The sequence below is a fragment of the Embiotoca jacksoni genome, unplaced genomic scaffold (assembly GCF_022577435.1).
Source record: "Embiotoca jacksoni isolate LCO1_2020_lvr unplaced genomic scaffold, fEmbJac1.0.p SCAF_11, whole genome shotgun sequence".
Lineage (NCBI taxonomy): Eukaryota > Metazoa > Chordata > Actinopteri > Embiotocidae > Embiotoca > Embiotoca jacksoni.
The window spans coordinates 5,774,493-5,795,194 of NW_027185241.1; the positions used below are offsets into that span (position 1 = coordinate 5,774,493).

The following is a 20,702-nucleotide window of genomic DNA, read 5'->3' on the forward strand; positions in this document are numbered from 1 at the left end:
CCTGCGATGAAAGGCTCTCTGTGCGCCTCAGAGACGAGGGGAAAAGTGAGAGGGAAAATATAGTGGGCTCACACAGGAGGACTTTTTGTGCCATAAAAGAGCCAGACAGCAAACCGTTTTGATAATGTTTTTATTTCAAATCACTCACATCATTTAAACTTACAAGCCTCAAGGCTTGATGCGTCAGGCCCAACAGAGACGAGAGAGATCACACAGTGAAAAATCACGGAGTCAAGTCATTATGAATTTGGTTACATGAAGGTATCATCACAGGCATAACTGCTATAGCATGTACTAATGCATTATACATACATCATCATAAGGGCCTATGGATTGCATCTATGGTCTGAGTTGGCTCAAGCTGGAGGAGGATCAAAGTGATACTTGGAAGCTTTGCAGATTATAATTATGCCTGCAGTTTGATAGTGTGCAGGGCAAAGAGACAAAAATCAAGAGCAGCGTTGAAACCCACGAGGCCACAAGCACAAGACCAACAGCTCTGGCTGCTGATCCACAAGATCTATGAAAAACATTTCAGCGTCTAACAGACCATAATTATAGATGGTTATAGTGAAGCTACAGTGGTCAAAGTGATGTGGTATGGAGCTGGTGTGTGTCAAGGAGTGTTCATACTGTGACACAGTGTCATGAGTGCTGGCTGGTTTAACATCCGATGTGCATCACTCAGAGTCATCAGGCTCACATGCTTCGATTTCTGAGACCAGCCGATGAGGGAAGAGTTTGTACTGCAACCATGTGGGCTCTGAAAAACAAAGAGATTGTGCATTAACATTGGAACTATCAACAACACTAGCCCCTTTATTGTTCTTCCTGCAGACATGCTGAAACAGGGACAGATGAGACGGAGATAGGTCTGAGTGGGCGCTGCAGGTTTACCAAGGTAGCATTCTGGTGTCTGAAGCTGTCCGTCAAAGCAGGACTGGGTGGCAGTGAAGCTGCACTGCTTGTCAGGATGTTTGCAGAAGAACGCCACATTTTCCCCGTGGGGAACCATGGCATCTGTAACATCAAACGGCCAGCGCTTCACTCCACCAATCACCACACGGCTTCGCTCAGCAGGGATGAGGCAGCGAGCTGTGAGGGTGATCAGCAAAGTATGAAAGTGTCATAGAAACATCAAAAACAAAATGCCGTTGATTCTTATAGTTGTTTTTTTTTTTTTAATGCATATGCATGTTTATAGCATACTACTGCATTTTGCTTGCATTGAGGCATAGGAATTGAAATGACAAGTTTGTATAGGCTTAAATACAACCTTTAAACTTCACACACTTTGTTTTTAGCTCCTCACCTCTGCAGTGTGGAGGCGATGCACTCCAGCTGCCGTTTGACAGACAGTTGATCTTCTGGGGTCCATCCAGCAGGAAGTTCTTTCTGCAAAGGTAGTGGATGTCAAAGTCGACTTCATATTCAATCTTCTGGACAGCCACCACGTAGCCTTGCTCCACTTCTTTAGGGGGCTGGCAGTACACTTCTATGAGAGTAAGAAAAGCAGCTTGTCCATCATCTTATCCATACTTAACCAGGAGATCCACTGATATTTAAAACATAGGAGTTTCTACCAAAAAGGAGTAATAGTTTTTGTTTCCTGACAATTTTACTGGCACATGATCGTGGTTTAAAAGCTAGAAACTGCAACAATGTCTCATCCCCGAGTAAATCTGCTCTTATCTCTAATTATCTTTAAACAAAAGCCATGTTCAGTCATTTCCCTCCATGCATGATTCAAGAAACATCCTGAAAGAATTTAACCATCCTGTTAAACAGGCCATGAAGTTCCAGAGTTTACCACAAGATGGCAGAAAAGCACTGCGAAACAGAGCTGAGAGATAGATGCTTGAAGAGGTTTGTGCCTCTGTCTGACTCCTTTGACTCACTCATTCTCACATATCTGTACGCACACATATGAATACATACACATGATGGGAAAACAAACCCTTTCCAAGCCTACATCCGTATTTGCAGTCCCTCACATCACTCATTCAATGCTCAATCTTTTCCTGCTCGCATCCAGACGTTGCCAAAACGTTAGACTGAGTGTGAAAAGGATGCAACACACAAGCATGTCCGCACACATTTTCAAGACATCACAGCACACTTACTTTTACAGATGGGGTGAGGATACTGCCAGGTCTGATTATCCTGACAGAAATTTTCACTGCTCCCCACTATATCCGCCCTGCAGGAGAAAGAGGAGCGAGTGATGGAGGCAGACAGTGTTGTGACATGTACAGTACTGACAGCTTCATCTAAATAAAAGTGATGAAAAAAAGTGTAAATGATTCCTTTTGCCACTGCCTCTCTTTCAGAGTGTCTGAATTGTTCTGTGCACAGTTCTGGCTGATACATCCACTTAGGCTCATCTTATTTTGTGACATGAGTCAGTGTGTAAAGGGGAATCAATACAAGATTAGACTGTAATGACCTAGTTAGCTGAATGGAAAGATCGTCAGCTGGGGGATCAAAATTAATTCCCTGCCATTCATCGTTCATCACACCTCTCCTGTATTCAAGCCTTCCCTTCACTCCCTCCCTCTTCTTCACACTCCATCTCCGTCCTCTCACTTCCTCCGTTTCTTCCTTTCAACCAATTTAGGTTTTCAGAGCCCCACACTCAGGAGCATTAACCCTAAACTCACCCAGACAAGCAGCTGTACTGGATGGAAGTTCTTACAGCAGCGTCACCCCGGATGCTAAAGGTGTTGGTCACTTCCTCCGGCAGAGGGCAGGTTTGGCCAAAAGCAGCAGCTTCGGGAGACTGAGTCTCTGAAGGTCAAAGAGGAAAGAACCAGTGAATGGTGGGTTAGAGGTTAAAGATTCAAGTGTCAAAGAACTGTTCATATCCTTTATCTAAGTAAAACCACACTCTAAAACAGACTTAATCGTAGAAAAAAAATTGAAAAATGTCCCCCTGAATTGTTGAGTTATTAATTAGCATCTAGTAAAAATTCTCAAGTGAAGTACACATACCTCAAATAGGCAAATCAAATCTCAGTTCACCTCCTTAAACTCTTAAATATGCATCAAGTCAAAGGATCTTTATCAATTAAATCAAATATCCTAAATACAACAGACATCAGGCAAACAGTAAGTCAATCTCCAAGTATATTCTCCTTTTTGTGCTGTTTGACCAGTGAAGAGTTGAATCGCCTCGTTGCAGGGGTTTGATGTAATGAAATGCATTTAAGTACTGTAGGGAAAATACAAACATTAGATACTTAATGATTTTCATTAGATACCCCTCTCTGCTTCGACTCCACTACAGCTCAAAAGTAAATATTGCGGTTTTTATTCAAGTAGATTTATTACAAAGCTTTAGTTGCAGGTTGCTTTACACATTTTACACATTTTATCAATGATGAGTTTCAAAATAAAAGGCATTGTAATGGATGAATCTACAACGCACTCAACAGTGTATAATACTTAAAAGTACAATCTAGTTCTTCTTAGATATTATTGCAGGTTTAAAAATCCAATAATCAAGTATGAGACTCATGGACTGCAGGGAGCACTGTACTGTGGCTTTTTTTTCCCGTAAAGGGTTTTTCCTCTTAGAGCTGCCGCTATTGCTCTTGAATGGGAGCATTTGTAGAGCCTTTGTTTGCTAATAGCACTTAGAAGACAAAGCACATACTTAACAAATCTGTGATTACAGAATGTAACCAACATTATTCATTCTTAAAGTAGATTTTGCCAATGTTGCTTAAGTGCTTTTATCTAAGGAGCATTTTTAATATGGACTCTTATTGTCATGAACTATTTTGACTTTGTGGTACTGCTACTTTTACCTAAGTAAACTACCAAAACACTTCTCCCACTACTGCATTTACTTCACTTCTTCTAATTACAGGGCAGGTGCAAAATGTACTCCACTACATTTATCTGACAACTACAGTTGTAAAGATTATAGATTAAGAATGTACTTACAAAATTTATAAAAGATTATGCAAAGATTAAGCTTCAAAAAAAGTGATTACAACCCACTACAGTAAAGTGCTGCTTACAGACAAATGCACGAGCAGTCGTTACTGCAACATTACAATATGGAATAATATCATTGGGGGAAGTTATTCTGCAAAGTCTGAGTACTTTTACTTTCAATACTTTAAGTACATTGTACAGATAATATGTAAACGTTAAATACTATCATTTTGAATTTAAACATTTTGCTTGTCGTGGAGTACTTTAATTACTTGTATTACTGTTCTACTTAAAGGATATGAATGCATACACCACAAGTGTGCTATAGGGATACTGATATAAGAGATACACAGTGTGTATGCAATGTGCACTGGGATTCAAAAAGTTAAACAATCCTAATATATACAAACGATAACTCTCACTGACACAGAAAACACATCAGTCAGCATTTAGTTGATTGATGTAAGGCGGGAAGAGCAAAAAAAGTCGTGAAAGACCCTGAAAGAAATGAAACAAGAAGAAAAAGAGAGACATGTCCATCATGTTATCTGATTTGACGTTTCTATTTAGTCTGTGACCCACAGAGGCGTTTCACCCGATGTCTTGTTCTATTTAAGTTGAAATAACTGTTCTTAGGTAATAAATCAAAGTTCGACAAGCAGGTGAATCTCCGCCCCACATCTCTCCGAGCTCACAGCTATAGCTGTGATTGTATAACACCTGGCACTGTTCATTCCTGGAAGTTTGAGTACCTCACGCTTGTGGAAATATAAATATCAAGAGTGGTGCTTGGAGAGAGGTTGGAATGACCCGAGCTGCATCAAGCGCAGGGTTTCGAAGCCGAACGGGGCTTTGAAAAGTAGAGACAGCTCTTGCCTGAGGGCTATCTTAGGTATCTGAAACCGAGAAACGTTAATATAAGAATGTAAAGGGGCCTATGGGAGAGGGAGAGATACAAGTCTGTTTGGCTGCAGATGAGAGCCCCGAAGCCGAGTGCTGTTTTCACATACCGCCCTTCTCCTGCCTCGTACTGTTGCCACCCACACAGGCTGCGGCACCAAGCTGCTATGAAGCAGGTATATCAAATTCATTTTTAAAAAACGATAAAACAGTAATTTTGGATGAAACACGGTGTTAAATACACAAAAATCTGACCAAGACCAGAGATGTGAGGGTGGCTGGCTCCATATAAACCTCTCTCTATGTTTTTCACATACAAAACTACAGAGACATACCCCCACACCACAAACTAAATAGCCTCAAGCTGCACGCTTGTCCTTCACTCCTATTGTGGAGAGAGACCTTATCAGAGGCCTCGGATGGAAGAGGATGAGAGGAGAAAGAGATGAGAGGAAAAGAGGATGAGAAGAGAGAGCAGAGGAAAGGAGAACAGGGAACAGAAAGGCCTACAGCAGCATGAGCAAGAGAGCTCTCTGACTCTCCTGATTGTGATCTGTCGCCCACACACACACACACACACACACACACACACACACACACACACACACACACACACACACACAAACACAAACTTTGTGACACGTGCAATCTGAACACCCCCCTCCCCTCACATAAAACCACATACACATCTAATGTATACATAAAAAATGTACCTCTACCTCTTGGTAAACACACATACACACTCACAGCAGACACGCATTCACACTCGCTCTCGCTCACACAGTGCGCACGCAGCTCTGTGCCACTTTGACAGAGATCTGCCGCCCACTGCCTCTCAACAGGCATGAAGGAGCTCGACTCACACTCTAACACACATGCAAAAAGGACACACAATAAAAACGCTCTCACACGTTCAGAACCCACCTACCTTCTGCCTGTCTCTCAGAAGGAGGATACTCTACGAGAGAGCCGATAATATTATCCCTTTTTTACATCTTTGAAAATATTTTTTAAAAATCTTGAGGGTGAAAGCGGGACCCAGCTGGGTTGAGGATTTCTAAGAAAGCCTGTTTGCTGTAGCTGCGAGTGTGTGATTAATGCAGCGGGCCTCGGACTTTAAAGCTGAATTACATTGCAGGTAGACCTGAGCAATAGTCAGAATATATTTTCAGGTGCGACATGTTGATGACACTAAAGCATTGATGTACTCCTGTGCAACCTCATGGCAAAGTGGTAGATTAGTAAGGATCGAGAGCGTGGAACAAATTCGATTTTTGTGAGAGAGCTATTCACATTTAAGATGTGTTGTTTTATATTTGGAGAGACAGAAAGACAAAATATGTCACCTCATGATTATTTAGAGGCACAGCAGTAGTGTAGCTGTAAAATAACAAGAATCAAAGGCCTTTAAATTTACCCTCTTCAAGAATTGAATTTGGCTATGAGTCCTTTTTATTAATGTGTTTACAGCTCTATTCTGACCTCTGTGATTTAAAGAGGTTGGTCACAATATCAGAGATTACTGTTAATCACAAAGTTTAGGCAAAAGACGAATGAAGCTTACAATCAACCTGTAATGTTTTAATTTGACCAGAACCCGTTTTTAAGGGGGCGCAATTCATCTTGATTATATTTTTAGGCTGTAATTAGACTTTTTGTCGTATTATAATGTGGTGGTATGTTACATTATGTGGTAGGTTTATGTATGTTGATCAGCGAAGCAAAAACACCTTCATTTTGTCCAAATGTAAACTACATAGTTCCCTCTAACTCAACAACACAATATGCACAAGACAATATGCACACACATGCGAGTGCATACACACTGTCTATGTGCGCACACACACTCACAAGTGTTTGTTCAGCTTTCGTCTCCCCTTTAAACTTATCAACAAGTTCAGCAGTAAAATCTTCAGACAGCCACTCGGAAAAACTGAAGCTCTGGTTGCTATGGTGACGGGGAGAATAGGTCCCAGTTGTGCAACGTCTAAGTCGACTCAATCACAGAGGGGTTTCATTACTGGATGTTTCTCCCTGTCTCTCTCTGTGTCACATAAACACACAAACATTAAAAGCTATGTATATTTCTTGGCCATCATTGACCTACGAACGTACTTTATACACACACACAGTGTACCTTTGTTGAATACAAACAACACAGCAGTCTCTCAAATGTTCACTGCCGGAGGTATGACATAAAGAGAGAAAGAGCATTTTTCTGCTGAACTCAAACCCACCTGTGCAGATGGGCTCATCCCCGCTCCACTGTCGGTCACCCTGACAACGGCGAATAGTGGCATCCAAGCCGTTGGGCAACGTGAATCCTGGCTTGCAGCGCACTTCGAGCAGGGCAGAAAAGGAGTGAGTGGGAGAGAGGAGGCGAGCTTCTGAGTTTTCACTGGGGGATAGAGGCCAGGGACAAGTACGACCTGAGGAGAAAAGATATGATCCGGGGAGGGGGTGGGGTGAGGGGGGTGAGGGGTGGGGGGGGGGGGCAAGAGGCAGGGAACAAAACATTTTTTTACAATGTGCTGGATTGTTCTCCGTACAAGACAAATGAAATGGTTTGCACTAAACCACTTTAAAAGAGCACTAATGAGGTTGTATAACTAGACTGGATCCATGCACACTACCCCCTTTTACAGCGCACAAGCATAATTAAAAGCCTGTGTTCAGCACTGGCACAGGGTGCATTTTGAGGCCAGATTCTGTGCATGACAAAGGCTTTCATTTTATTTTCCAGGAGTAAACACACAGATGTATGTTGGCACAGCTGCATGTGCCCACACACAAACACTCTTAATGACTGAGCCCACAGTGGTTTTCAGGGTGACAACGGAGGGCACGCATACAAACAGTTACCTGGAGCCACACAGCTGAGACCACACTGGCCGTCACACAGACACTGGCGTTTGCTGCCACAGTCTCCGTCAGCTTTGCAGGGCCGAGGACACGTCCTCTTCCTCTCCTCTCCCAGAAGTCTCTCCGGACATGACCCTGTCGTGATACCCACACACTATCACACCATCACAGTAATTGTCCCTCTGTTTACTTCTATTCCATTCATGGCCCCTTGTAAAAAAAAAAAAAACACAAACGTAATGCCATTTTGTTTTGCCAGTTCTGCTTTGTTTTCTGTTTGAAGGAGAGGCAGTTCGGTGTGGGTGGCCGGGAAACCGTTTGCCACCCAGGTTGCCAGATGATGAAGTATTTCGATGGCAGGCTTTGTTACTCTGTGCCATTCAGCTATTGTTTTCCATTGAGAAGTGAGAGTGTGTATTTTGTGTTTTCGCTAATGAAATTCATATTTGAGGAGGCCCGGTCTACAGCAGCAATCAAGTATCTCCAGCCCACCCTCGTTTCCCTCATTTCCCCTTTTGTATATTCCACCATAAAACCACATCCTCTGCTTAGTATAGGATATACACTAACATTGACACACCCTCAATGTTCAGAACGTTTGAGAGGGAGAGGTGGAGACAGATTGGGTTCCCCATTTTTCGAAGCTCAGAATGAAAACATGTGTGCTACTGTATTCAATCTGCTCACAGCACGTGTGGCCACAAACATGCACATGCTGCGCTTATGCGCACATGATCATCCCAGAACAGTTTGGAGACCGTGTACAGAACATACATGTGGCACCTGAGATATGAGATTATGTATTAAAATATGGACCAGCATTACGAAATACCTAGAACCGCTGGTGTTCACTGTGATCACTGATGAGCCAACATTCACAAAGTGAATTGAATGACTATGAACTGAACATGAGAAAATTATAAACAGTTTACTGAAACTTAAAATGTACACTGTAACAAAAAGAACTTGGGCCCAGGAGTGAAGTTATTGATTATTGATTTGACTTAAATCTATATATTAGTGATGCAGTGTACTGGTAATCAAGATTAGGGATTTTTTTTTTCTAATCCAAAATAAACATTATTATTTAACTAACTTCCCTTTCGATTAGTGCACGATAAACATCACCAATCTAAAATACATACACTATGCAGCCTTATTTAGTGAATTGCATTTGAAAGTGCTAATGATTAAGTGAAACGGATTAATTGCGCCTCCTAACCCCTGATTATAACTTTTACATTAAAAACACAGCGCAAAGAGCATGCAAGGGAAAGTCCAGCTGATCAATACTTATTTTGCGAAAGAGCACTGAATTGATCAAATGTAATTTCCCATTTATTTCCGTAATTTAGGGACAGTCCTGCTGTGTGCACTGCGTGTGCACGGATCAGTGCCGCCCCACGTGTGAGTGATGGAGGGCTTACCTGAAGCCTGCAGGGACACGGTTCCAGTCAGAGCCCACAGGGACAGCAGCAGCAGTGCACAGACCATCCTTGAAGCCAGGCCTCGGACGATATGAGCGAGGGACACGCAGACGGAGCATTTTTAAGGAAGGGGGAACAAAGGGTGGGGGCAGTGGGGGATTCAGCGAGGAGAGGTCGGGGTGGGGGCGGGAGGAGCGCGGGGGTGGGGGGCAGTGGGGGGCAGAGGGAGGGTACAGCCCAGGAGCACACATCTGGTTCGTGTTGAGGAGAAGAGAAGTGGGGAAAATTCCAGTCTAAAGGACCTTTCACCCATTTCTGTTGAGACAGCAGATAAAGGGGATGACATATATGACTGCTGCCAACACACGCAACAAACAGGAATAAACAAACAGGAAATGCTATTAAAGAAGGAAATCTTTGGATTCCTGCATGTCTTGTTGGGCAAGAATGCATATTTGAGCTGCTTTGCCTATTAAAGGAATGCACACAATGTCAACAAACAAGGGGAAATATCAAAACAAGTGGACATTTTATTGCATATTATCATCTGGTTATCAGGCTTGAGTAACTTACAAAGAGGTAGTCTGCCTGAAATGTGACCTGTTGCCCACTTCTTCTCAAATCTGAGCTGTAATTCAAGATCCATCTTAAGAGAAGCATCTAGAACAACTAAAAACAATGAATTGTTGACACTTGAGTAAAACAAAGCAGTAGTGAATGAGAACAATCTTTTATTGGTGTTTTTGGGAAATTTCAACTACATCCAAATAACCAGCACTGACTGGTGGGCTGGACACCATGGACACTACTGATGCAGCAGGACAGTTGATCAGTTAGAGTCACTATAAGATTCATCAACCACATCTGTGAAGATATTAGAGACTAAATCCTGTTGGGAGAGCGAACAATCACTGAATGAGGTGATAAAGGCTGAAATAAACCGAGAAGGAGCATATCAGTAGTGTGCATAGTCCGTACACAGCTGGGGAACAGAAGAGGTCATCGTGAACGGTAAAGTAAGTCTGCATGATCGTCACGTTCAAGTTATTGGTTAAATCCACGGTCAAAGGTACCGAGGTGGCAGCAGTGTCCGTAGCAGAAGAGAGTAATGATGAACGTTTGGAGGTCTGAAACAGGATGCAGAGAGCAGAGACTGAGGGTTGTGGTTTTTTTCTCCATTTGAATAGTCTTTCTGAGGAACACTGAAGATCAAAGATGTTTCAAGGTGCAACAGATCATGTTCATCCAAAGAAAGAAAAACATTCAATAATATAGAACAACAATAAAGAGGGATAAGCATCATAATCATAACAATAGTAATAGCTGTAATGATAACTATTCATCATGGTCATTAAGGGGATTAAAATCACACTCTATTACTAGTCATCCCTCCCCCAGGAACATAACATAGTGTACCATGCCCCTGTGTAGGTGTTGCGGTTACACAGAGACGTTTATAGATACAGTAAAAAGTAAGGAGCAATAGCAGGAGTAAACCGTATTGAAAAAAGCACTAAATAGCAACAAGCTTTGTGGATCAACATAGGAAATTTTGGCTTTTATTTCTCCCAGAAATCTGAGAAATTAACACCATTCCAGTCAATGGGGGTACTGGACCCATCTCCTGGAATACATCATATACACAAAATAGTATAGGCCTATCCAATATACACATTTCTCCCCCCCATATTAATGCTAATTAAAGTGTGTTCATAAAGTACAGTAAAGTAACGATGTGCGTTTCACTGGGAAGATTGATTACTATTTCAGAATACGTTACAACACTGAGATTTAACTGCTCCGTGTGCCGGGGAGGTACAGGAGAGTCACAAAAGGACAAAATGTTATGGGGAGAGTTTGCACATTACTGTGACAGGACTCGCTGTAAGTGGGAGCAGACAGAAATAGAGACGTTTGGATATCGAAACACAGGAACAATTCAAAGAGAGGATGAGGAGGAGCAGAGTTACCCAGGGCATCATCACAACAGGCTTTTTCACCAGCTCTTGTAAAATACAGAACACCAGAGTAGACTGAAAGCACTCCACTGGGAGGGAAGAGAAGGAGACAGAGTCAAAGATACAAGTATGGATTTGAGAAGGATGTACCAGTCTTGTAAAGTTAAACCCAAAGAGCTGATATTGTCGGGAGAATTGAAGACAATTTATAAGGATGAAGTTGTTCTATTAAGAAAGAACACACAAAGTGTTGAGGGTAGTGCTGGATTGTATACACGGTGTCTCCTCATGTCTCTCGGTCTGCCTCTCTCCCTCTACCCATTCCCAGTGACAGGAAACATAACAGGAAAAAATTAAGTGCGCGAGTAAAAAAAAAAAAAAAAAAACACAAAATATTGAACTATACGATTTTAAGATAATTTTGCTCTCTATATTACAATTGTTACATGCGTCCTCGACCCTGCTGCTGCATCCTGACTATAATAATCATGTCAAAAAAGAAAAAAAAAGAAAAAAAAAGAAAATTGCCCATTGATGGATGACAACCTGTTTAAACATCTCCTGACTCAACTATGATAAAAAGATCTTAACCGTAGCTTTCCCCCCATCTCTATGACCCAGTCGTGTAGAAAATATACAAAATTATTCTCCAAATTTGCTCTCCCTCTAATTTTTCTGAAGTATTATAAAAATATACAATTCTCCAATAACAAAACTCTTAAAAGTCACATCTTTCATCTATTAAATTATTCTCTCCATCCATCGCTTTTAAGAGCTCAACAAAACAAGACACCTGAGCTTCAATACACAAACCTTCTCCTTGTCTTATACATTCATCATCATAATCACCACCTTCCTCATCATTATCATCATCATTATCCTGACCCCGTTCTGTCCATCAAGCCACCCCAGAAATTCAGAGTCTTTAGATTTAATCCAGCTTAATTTCCTCCTCGTCTTGATTTTTCTCAGCGCCTTCATCACTGGTCGGGGAGACGGTTCTCGTATTTACTAAGGATGTTGCGGCACCGGCCCAGTTCCTTCCGCATCTCGGCCACTTCCTGTCGAAGGGCGGCGTTCTCTCTCTCCAGGTAAGCGGCGCGCACAGATATTTGGTTCTCCTTGAGGCGGCGAGCATCTCGGGAACGTTTTGCTGCTTCGTTGTTTTTATACCTCCTCGTCCAGTACTTCTCATCCTAAAAGAGGGCAAACAATAACAGCGTGTATTGATTATTTCACCATCTGCAAATGTGATCAGTTCACCTTTGATCCATCTTTTTTATGAGATTAAAAAACACTTGAAGAAAAGAATCAATGAATGCTCAGATTTGTTTCTTAAGAAGTGTGTAGTGTTCTTGTGCAGCCAGACCCTGTGATTGGTAACGTGGGTGTTTGGCGTTGAATGAGCGTGGGACATGTTTGGTTTTTTTACATATCTCATCCTCAGAGTTTGGTCAGTGCTCAGTTACTGTCTGAAATTGAATAAAGTATGCATACAAACTGTGTATTCAACTGATGCTTTTTTTTTTTTTTTTTTTTTTTTTACACCAATCTAGGATTTGTACACTTTGTACTATTAAATCATTTAATTCAACAGAAATCTGGAGAAAAAAAAAACAACTCAATACTTTCTTGCTTATTGACAATCTTATTGATAAATGGTTTGCTTTTTGTTTATTTGATTTCTCTATTTTTCCTGTTTATTCATCCTATAAGCATCTCATGTGTTGATGTGTTGTATTGCTCTGAGTTATATCACTGTAAATCAAAATATTTGTGTTTTGGTCCGGGGTTTTTTTCCTTCAATTTTCAGACCTCAATTTCAGTTCTAAGAAATTGTGATGGGCACTCAAATTACTTCACTCCCAAAACATAAAAACCTGACCACCAGAGTCTAAATGTTCCTCAGTTGTCTCACCTTCATGTTATCTGGCACCAGGATCTTGCGGGCTTTCTTGATCATTGGCTGCGGCTTGAGCTCCTCTTCACTGAAAGAGTGCCTTCTGGGGTCAAAGTTCTGCTGGCTCGGGCTGTCTGAGGGATCCATGTCATACATTTCAATCCCATCTGGCCCGCTGTCCGTGGGCGTCAGCAGAGGTGGACAGGAGGACGAAGAGGAGGAAGATGGTGACTCACAGGAGTCATTCATACTCGTCTGACCCCCTGCAATTAAAGGAAACGGAAATCTGTATTACATGCTGTTCACTGAGCCACATTTAACATCACATTTTAATACTGTCATATTTATCCGGGTGACAGCAATCCACCAAGACGAAACAGACACGTGCAGCATTTCATGTCGGCCACCAGATGGAAGCAGAGAGCTACTCTTTTAGTGTTATAAACAACAAACAACATTCCTCTGCCGCTAACTGATTCCAAAGAATTAATCACATTTTCAGTCAGCTTACATGGACATGGACAAGTTTTCATAATCTGAGTAATCTTTTAAGAATACTCTCAGAACAAACACAATTTAATACAATTATGTAACATAACACATACATTCTTAGCACACAGATTAACAGATATAATGGAACAACAATTTGTAGGTGGAAATGTCGTGATTGGCAAAGCGCATCACAGAGAGTATATCTCCCCAAATTCTTTTATAGTGAATACTGCACACTCGATCAAATCAATCAATCAATCAATCATTGATAAATATATAACAACATTTTTGCAAAGTGTCAATAATGGAAAGCCATTGTCAAAATAGTTATCAAGTATCTCTCACTGCGAGCACTACTGCTAAAATAAAAAAAAAATAACCTTGATGCGACAAACAAGAGCTTTCACAAACAATAACCACAACTACATGAAATCTACTGATTGCTGATCAGTACATGATACTGGGTACTTTTATCAAGGAAAGTACTGAGAAATTCTTGGTGACCAAAGCAACATCCAGAACTAATGCCGATAGAAAAATCGAAAAGTGGCAATATTATGCAACTTTCTTCCCCTCCCCTCAAAACCAGTTTCTTTAAGTGGGGGCTGTATAGGGCTGCACCTCACCAAACCCCATTGAAGGTCCAATGCACCTTACTCAACTGACTTCTCTTCCATAGAAGAGCATAGACCTCCCTTTAACTTCTATATCTCCACACACAAACAGCTCAATCAACATCCTCGTTGTAAACAAGGTCAAAACAACGTGAAGGTGAGTTAACTTGAGAGTGACACAACCATCTGAACCCGAGTCACTGCAGTGACAGATGGATGAATAACAGGGCGGGCACTTAAAACAGCACTGCAGCATCACACATGAACTAAACAAACAATTGTATGTCTTAAGTTGCACAGAGCTGGAGATTAATGCAGACTTATTATGTGAAAACACTACCCAAGCACAGTATCAAAAGTACATCACGTGGTGTGAAGGGCAAATACCAAAGTGGTGGGAGGAACAAGCAGGCTGTTAAAACCATTCATTTACTCTTTGATATGTGTTGCCTCCTGCTAACCGTGCTGTCTATGGATCTGTAATATACAGTATGAGAAGTGACAACATGAATCACGGCTATAAGATACCCAGGTAACATATTTTCTCATCCGAGCAGCACGCCGCTCTCTCGTGATGTTCCCATGTTCCACACCGGCAACGCCTCCATAACACAGTAAAACAACTTAAAGAGTGCTTTCACAGACACCTGAGCATTTCCCATAGTTCACAGTCAGCAGGGCTAAACATCAATGAATCATTGTGTGGATACTGTCAGCAACCAAGTACCACGCTGCTTCAACCCAGCAGCAGGGACTAGTCGGTGCAACCACCTGGTGTTGTGTTCCTTTGGACGGAAAACCTACAAACCCTTTGGTGCACAATCACCTCTCCATGCTTTTTGGTCATCTCTGGATCGCAGACTGACAAAATGTATTTTATTTTATTTTTTATTTTTTTTGGGCACCTTTGTTTGCGTGTTTCAACCCTCAAAAAACACGAGACTTATATATATATATATATTCTTTTAAGAAAATGTTCCAATACCATTCCACACTTTTCAAAACTCGTACAACTGCATTCCAAGAAGGCCTGAAGCTGCCGAGAAGGCAAACGGTAGCACTGCTCCCTCTTAGTTACCTAATAATCATATGTAGTTGTTGCCTCATTTAAAATTGATGAAGCAGCTGTTCGTGGGCACCTTTATAATACCGCAGATTCGTGTACGGCGTCTCTAGTTTCCAGCTTTGGGAGGGCTGACGTGAAATATTCACTCAAAGTCACTTCAGTGGCAAAGTGTCATCTATATATAATCCATCAGATTGAACAATATTAACTTTTTAGGCAGCGAGACTTTAATATCTTTTGTAAGTATCCTCTCAGTTCTTTTCATGTAATTGTAAAATATTAACGAACAGCAAGTAAAACGCCTTGTCCTTTATCGTGCAACACAAATGCATAATCAGGAGTTTATTAACATGCACTTTGTTGCTGAAGGACTGAATTAAAAGTCCTGGGTCAATATCTCGTCATAAAGTTTAAAATGTTCCTCCAGATATCGGTGCACTTAATGCCATTCATTGGTGATCAAGTGCTCAGTTTGAAGTCCAGCAGCACAGGGAAACTCTTCCTGTTGCTGCCTGTCCCTCCCCCTGTGGGCTCCTCCTACAAAGTCTACTGGCCCTGCCTCTAGTTCTTTCACTCCAGTACTCCCAGCCTCGGCACGTGTAGCGACGCGTGCACATGGCTGTGGCGTGTGAAGTGGAGAGAGATTTAAAGACACGCAACCACAAACACTCCACACACTGCTCTCTCTCTCTCTCTCTCTCTCTCTCTTCATACTGTTTTGACCCTGCTGCACATTCATTATTGGCCAGGAGTGAATGCTGATTGTGTTGTACACTGCGGTACAGCTCACATGCCAAACTACAACAACCCTCCTTGTCACTGCTCTGAAGTCGACTCATCAAATAGCTCAGGACATCTTTGTTTAACGCACCTCTTTCTCTCAAGTCCTCCACCACTCTTAATTCTTTTTTTTTTTTTTTTTTCCTCCTTATCTCTCACATCCCTTATTCAACTTTTAACCTTGCACCGTACTACAAAATAAAAAAGGTACCTTTCACAGTTAAAGCAGCCAGTTCAAACCTGGTTGTTTTCTATTTCAGGTTGGCTTTGCATTTAGAGCCATGTGACTCTGCCTCATGCCTTCAGTTTGACCCCACAGGACAGAAAAACGCTTGGTCACCATGGTATTTGTTATAAACTCTAAGGAGAGTTAAAGTGCTGAATCACTGGTCCATGGGAGCATTATAGACACACCATATGACCTTGATTCCATCTCCACCATTATTGAATGTAGGTTCCAATAGTCTCATATCAGTGGCAGGGGACACTTCGTCTCTCTCTGCTTGTCAACTCTGCAAAGTTGCAAAACCCCGCCGTCTGTGATTGATGCTGTGAGGCGACGTGGACAAACCCTGAATGGTGAACTGTCTTTGTACATTTTTTCTCTCTGGTACAACTGGACATCTTTAAATAGCAAAATGGTCCATGGCAGTTAACTCACCGTGCAGACAGTCAGTTCCTCCTGCAAGACTCTGAGGCTGAGCCACCTCCAAACCAATGAGAGATGGGGAGGAGGAGGCGGAGGAGGAGCAGGGCGACGAGGATCCAGGTGGGGATGAGGGCGGTAGGCACTGGGAGCTCTGGTTGGGCACAGCTGACTGGGAGCTCTGTGAGGGGATCTGGGCTGAACTAGAGCTGTTATTGTTATGCATGCTGCCCATTCCATTTTCGGTCAAGAACTCCTCTAAGTCCATGTACTGCAGCTGGAAGAGGCCCCCGTCTGCAGGCAGTGTGCGATCCCACAGGAGAGGCCCCAAGAACTGGTTGAAACTTCCACCTCCATTCCCATTTCCATTCCCATTTCCATTCCCATTTCCATTCCCATTTCCATTTCCATTTCCACCTCCACCACAGCCATTACTGCTGCCATTCCTCGTGGAGCACACTCCCAGAGAGTCCTCATCAAGGTCCAGTCTGTCTTTGTCTGCCAGGAAGAAAAAAAAAAGAGAGTCATCAGTACAGGATCAAGATGATGAAGATGTCTTTCGCTGTGACTTTAACAGCTTTAAATCCACAAGAAGGTTCTATTAGGTTGTCTTGAGGTATTTCACTCAACTCCCCACGTGTGCAGAACTAAACGGGGTAGCAGGTGTATACATACGATGCACTTCTGCAAAATCTCCCTCTCCCTCTCTCTCTCTTCGTTTTTTTTTATATCTCATGCACACTCACAGATGGACCAGATGGTAGCTGAATTGCAGCATTAAGCACGTGCCGAAACCAATTTGTTGCCATAACATACGTAAGCGCCTGAACAAATCTCACAATAGCTGGAGATGCGGTGCATGAGAGAGAGCATGCTTACATTGCTTTAGCAGTGCAGCTAAACTAAAACATGTTATCAATCAATGTAATCTGGATCCTAATTTGAAGTCGCAGCAGGGATTATAACCCAGGTAAGTATTCATCAGGGTCATGGAGGAGTCACCTGAAAGCATGTGTGATGCTGCATGAGACTTTGGTGTGAAATGTGTTGCCTTTAAATATGACAAATGGGATGTTTGTTATATAATAATGTTACATATTTTGTCTTACAATAGTAACTGGGTGGAACAGAGGGGGATGATTTATTCATGCTCTGCCACAGTGCTGCACATTCATCCTTAACAATACTGTAACCTACTATCAAATGTGATGTATTCTCACCTTTCCCTTCACACGGGCTTTTTAAACGCTGGTCTCCTTTCATGGGGTGCTGCAGGAGGGATTTCAGCCCAGTCATAGAGTTGAGGTGCCCCCCTGTGAGGGAGCCTGCAGGCTGAGTACAACTTCCAAACTGCGGGCTTGCCCCAGCTGGGAGGTCGGGGGTCGGAAGCTGTGAGAGCTGCCTGGACATCCTGGACAAGACGGGGTCGCACAGACACCTGGGGCACTTGAAGGGGCGAGGCAAACTGACCGGAGTACCCACCAATGGGACAAGTATGCTGGATGACTGTGCGTGTGTGTGTGCACGAGGGCTGGAGGGGGAGGGGGGGGTGAAGGGCAGAAAGAGATAGGTAGTTCTAAGTATTCATGTGCGACAGACCGAATAATTACAAGTAAGACCACAACATGAATGACGCAGTTGTATTATACTTTGAAAGTTCAATCAAATAACACATGCAACTTTTTACCTTTCACTTGCAGTTAAGTAGCGTTCCTTATATCCGTGCAGAAATATTCACATCGAAGTATTCCATTGCCATTGGATGTTGGTGAAACTGTTCAGTGGCTCAGGCTGTTATTCTCAGCGGTCCAGTGTGGGAGGGACAATCAGACCAACTGAGTAGGAATACTGTCCATAATAAAAAAAAAATTTAAAAAAAAAAATGACAATAGGAGCCGTGCACTGCACGCACTGGAAAATATTAGAATTAAAACTTGTAGAGAAATATCCTGAGTTACACGTCTGGTGCTCAAAAACAAGATCCCCCCCCCAAAAAAATATACTTCCTCTGTCAAAACAAAACAACCGAAACAGAAAAAAAAAAAACCACCCAGCGACGAGAGCAGTGGCTGTGCTGGTCAGATGACAAGTTGTATTGCTGTTTCTCTCCTCTGCTGTCGCGCTCTGCGGTCCGTCAGGAGGGGAGGAGGGGGTCGTTTCCTCTTTCTGTCTGTACTTTTTTTTTGCATCCGGTGAATCCAGTCACGGGCGCACGGGCTCGGGTCTGTGTTTGTGCCGCGCGACTTCCACGTTCGACCGTCCTCTCGCTCTCTCTCTCTCTCTCTCTCTCTCTCTCTCTCGCTCAGCTGGAACGGACACGGGCAGTTCACGTGACGTCACACCTCGCAGAACAAGCGAACGAAGCGCAAGAGGGGCGTGGCCGGCTTTAAGATATCTCTCAATTCTCGCGCATTATTTATGAGACACACCTACCCTCGTGCCACACCTCGAGGAGAGCAGGGTGTTTGTTTTGTCTGACAGGGACAAGCACACTGACTTTTTCTTGTTTGCTAATACTGCAGCAAGTAAATATGAAAATTTGCTTCAGCTTCAGTATGGTGACAAAAACATTTATCAGACCTTGTCGTCACATATAACTAAAAAAAAAAAAATATTGTTAGCCACAGTCAGAATCGCCTCAAAAACTGGAGTCATTTCCACTAGAACATAGTTTTGGCGCTGTGTAATGATCAGGCACTGCTGCATGACTTTTCCAGTTTCCTTGTAATCCACAGAAAACGTGAGTGTGTCGTTTTTTCAGGCGAGAGGAACGCTTCAGCACGTTGCCTCCCGGCGTACAATAGCTGTTCCAGCTCACGTGTATCAGGCACGCGGAGACCAGGCCTGTCGGCTCGCTGCTCTGCCTCCCATTGGCTTTGGAAAATCGGTGCTCCGCCCACGACGGACGCCTATTGGGCAGAAATAGGTCGAACAAGCCCGCCCGCTCGGATTCCCCCCGTGCATGCCATTGCCGCGTGAGACCAGTTCGAAATACAAAAAGCGCGAGGGCCGTCTGGTCTACTGTACAGTTGCAAAGCACATGCTACACAAAGCGCGCTGCAGGAATCCACCGTTGTTTTTGTCCGGAGTTAAACATGCAGGAGCTGACGTCATAGCTTACAGACAAGTCATCATACAAAAAAAGCCTTGGCGAATAACTGTCCATATTATAAGGCACTGACAGTGGATTATAGGGACTGTAAGAGTGTAAACACGATTTCATGGCCCCTTCATTTCACTCCCTCTCTTAATATCTTTGTTTTCCTTTTAAATAAAGCTGTGCAACTAAAAATCTTACCCAGCTGTGACCTCATAACATTAGAACCACCTGCCACCCTTGCTGGAACAGCAGCGAGTATGAATCATCATATTTTGTGTCTGCAAGCCAGACAGGTTAGTTTGATTTAAAACACTTTTCAAGTGCTCCACACCCATTTAATCACTCCTACATCTTACTGAAACTAAGACACAATACATGTAAGATTTCACACATTTAAATTTGGTCTTAAACAGACAAAAGTTCTAGACATACATTGACTTTGTGTTTAAAATTCAACTTGGTCATGATTCCCCAGTGATGCCCAACCATTTTGTTTACTTTGAGAGGCATTAATCTTGTAGTAAACAACAGCCACAAAATTCACACAGTCATCCAGCATTCAGCCTCTCCAGTCCACCCCTATCACTGTGAAGTCCATGTGACTGCCACACTCATCCCCACCAGGCCAAGAACACACTGTAAATGAGATGTTTACTGCCATCTTGTGGAGCTAGAGGTGAGAGCCATATATTCTAGGGATGGTGATAAAATAGTTAGAATTCTGTTCACTGAAAACCATTCATTACCCTGGATTTATCTGGCCCACAACATTAGTAAGCCAAAGTACCTTACATAGATTTTTTTTTTTTTTTTTTTTTTTTTTTGGTATATCAACTACATCTTGATATCCACAGTGATATGAAATTTATATTGGACATAAAGCTAAATATACTTGGAAAACCTCAATACTGACATTGGTAACAGTTACAACTTACCCATTTTCATTGACTAGCAGTTTGTACAATTTCTGGATATTGCGGTACGTAACTGTGAATCAGAAATGAAAGGAAAACAA

General features: G+C 42.5%; 2 protein-coding genes across 2 annotated transcripts; both read right to left on the reverse strand.

The window, feature by feature from the left end:
* Window positions 1–119: 119 nt before the first annotated feature.
* Window positions 120–9,205, reverse strand: ntd5 (ntl-dependent gene 5). The gene is made up of 8 exons (XM_069142624.1): window positions 9,132–9,205; window positions 7,705–7,839; window positions 7,080–7,271; window positions 2,661–2,787; window positions 2,124–2,200; window positions 1,313–1,495; window positions 898–1,095; window positions 120–763 (listed from the first exon to the last, which is right to left on the reverse strand). The coding sequence occupies exons 1-8, from the start codon at window positions 9,196–9,198 to the stop codon at window positions 681–683; spliced, it is 1,062 nt and encodes a 353-aa protein (XP_068998725.1). The 5' UTR covers window positions 9,199–9,205; the 3' UTR covers window positions 120–680.
* Window positions 9,206–9,842: 637 nt separating this feature from the next.
* On the reverse strand, window positions 9,843–20,674 carry dbpb (D site albumin promoter binding protein b). Its single transcript, XM_069142622.1, has 5 exons — window positions 18,275–20,674; window positions 17,808–18,118; window positions 16,603–17,085; window positions 13,008–13,252; window positions 9,843–12,285 (listed from the first exon to the last, which is right to left on the reverse strand). Exons 2-5 carry the CDS (start codon window positions 17,995–17,997, stop codon window positions 12,070–12,072), a joined length of 1,134 nt encoding a protein of 377 aa, XP_068998723.1. The 5' UTR covers window positions 17,998–18,118; window positions 18,275–20,674; the 3' UTR covers window positions 9,843–12,069.
* Between the last annotated feature and the right edge of the window lie 28 nt (window positions 20,675–20,702).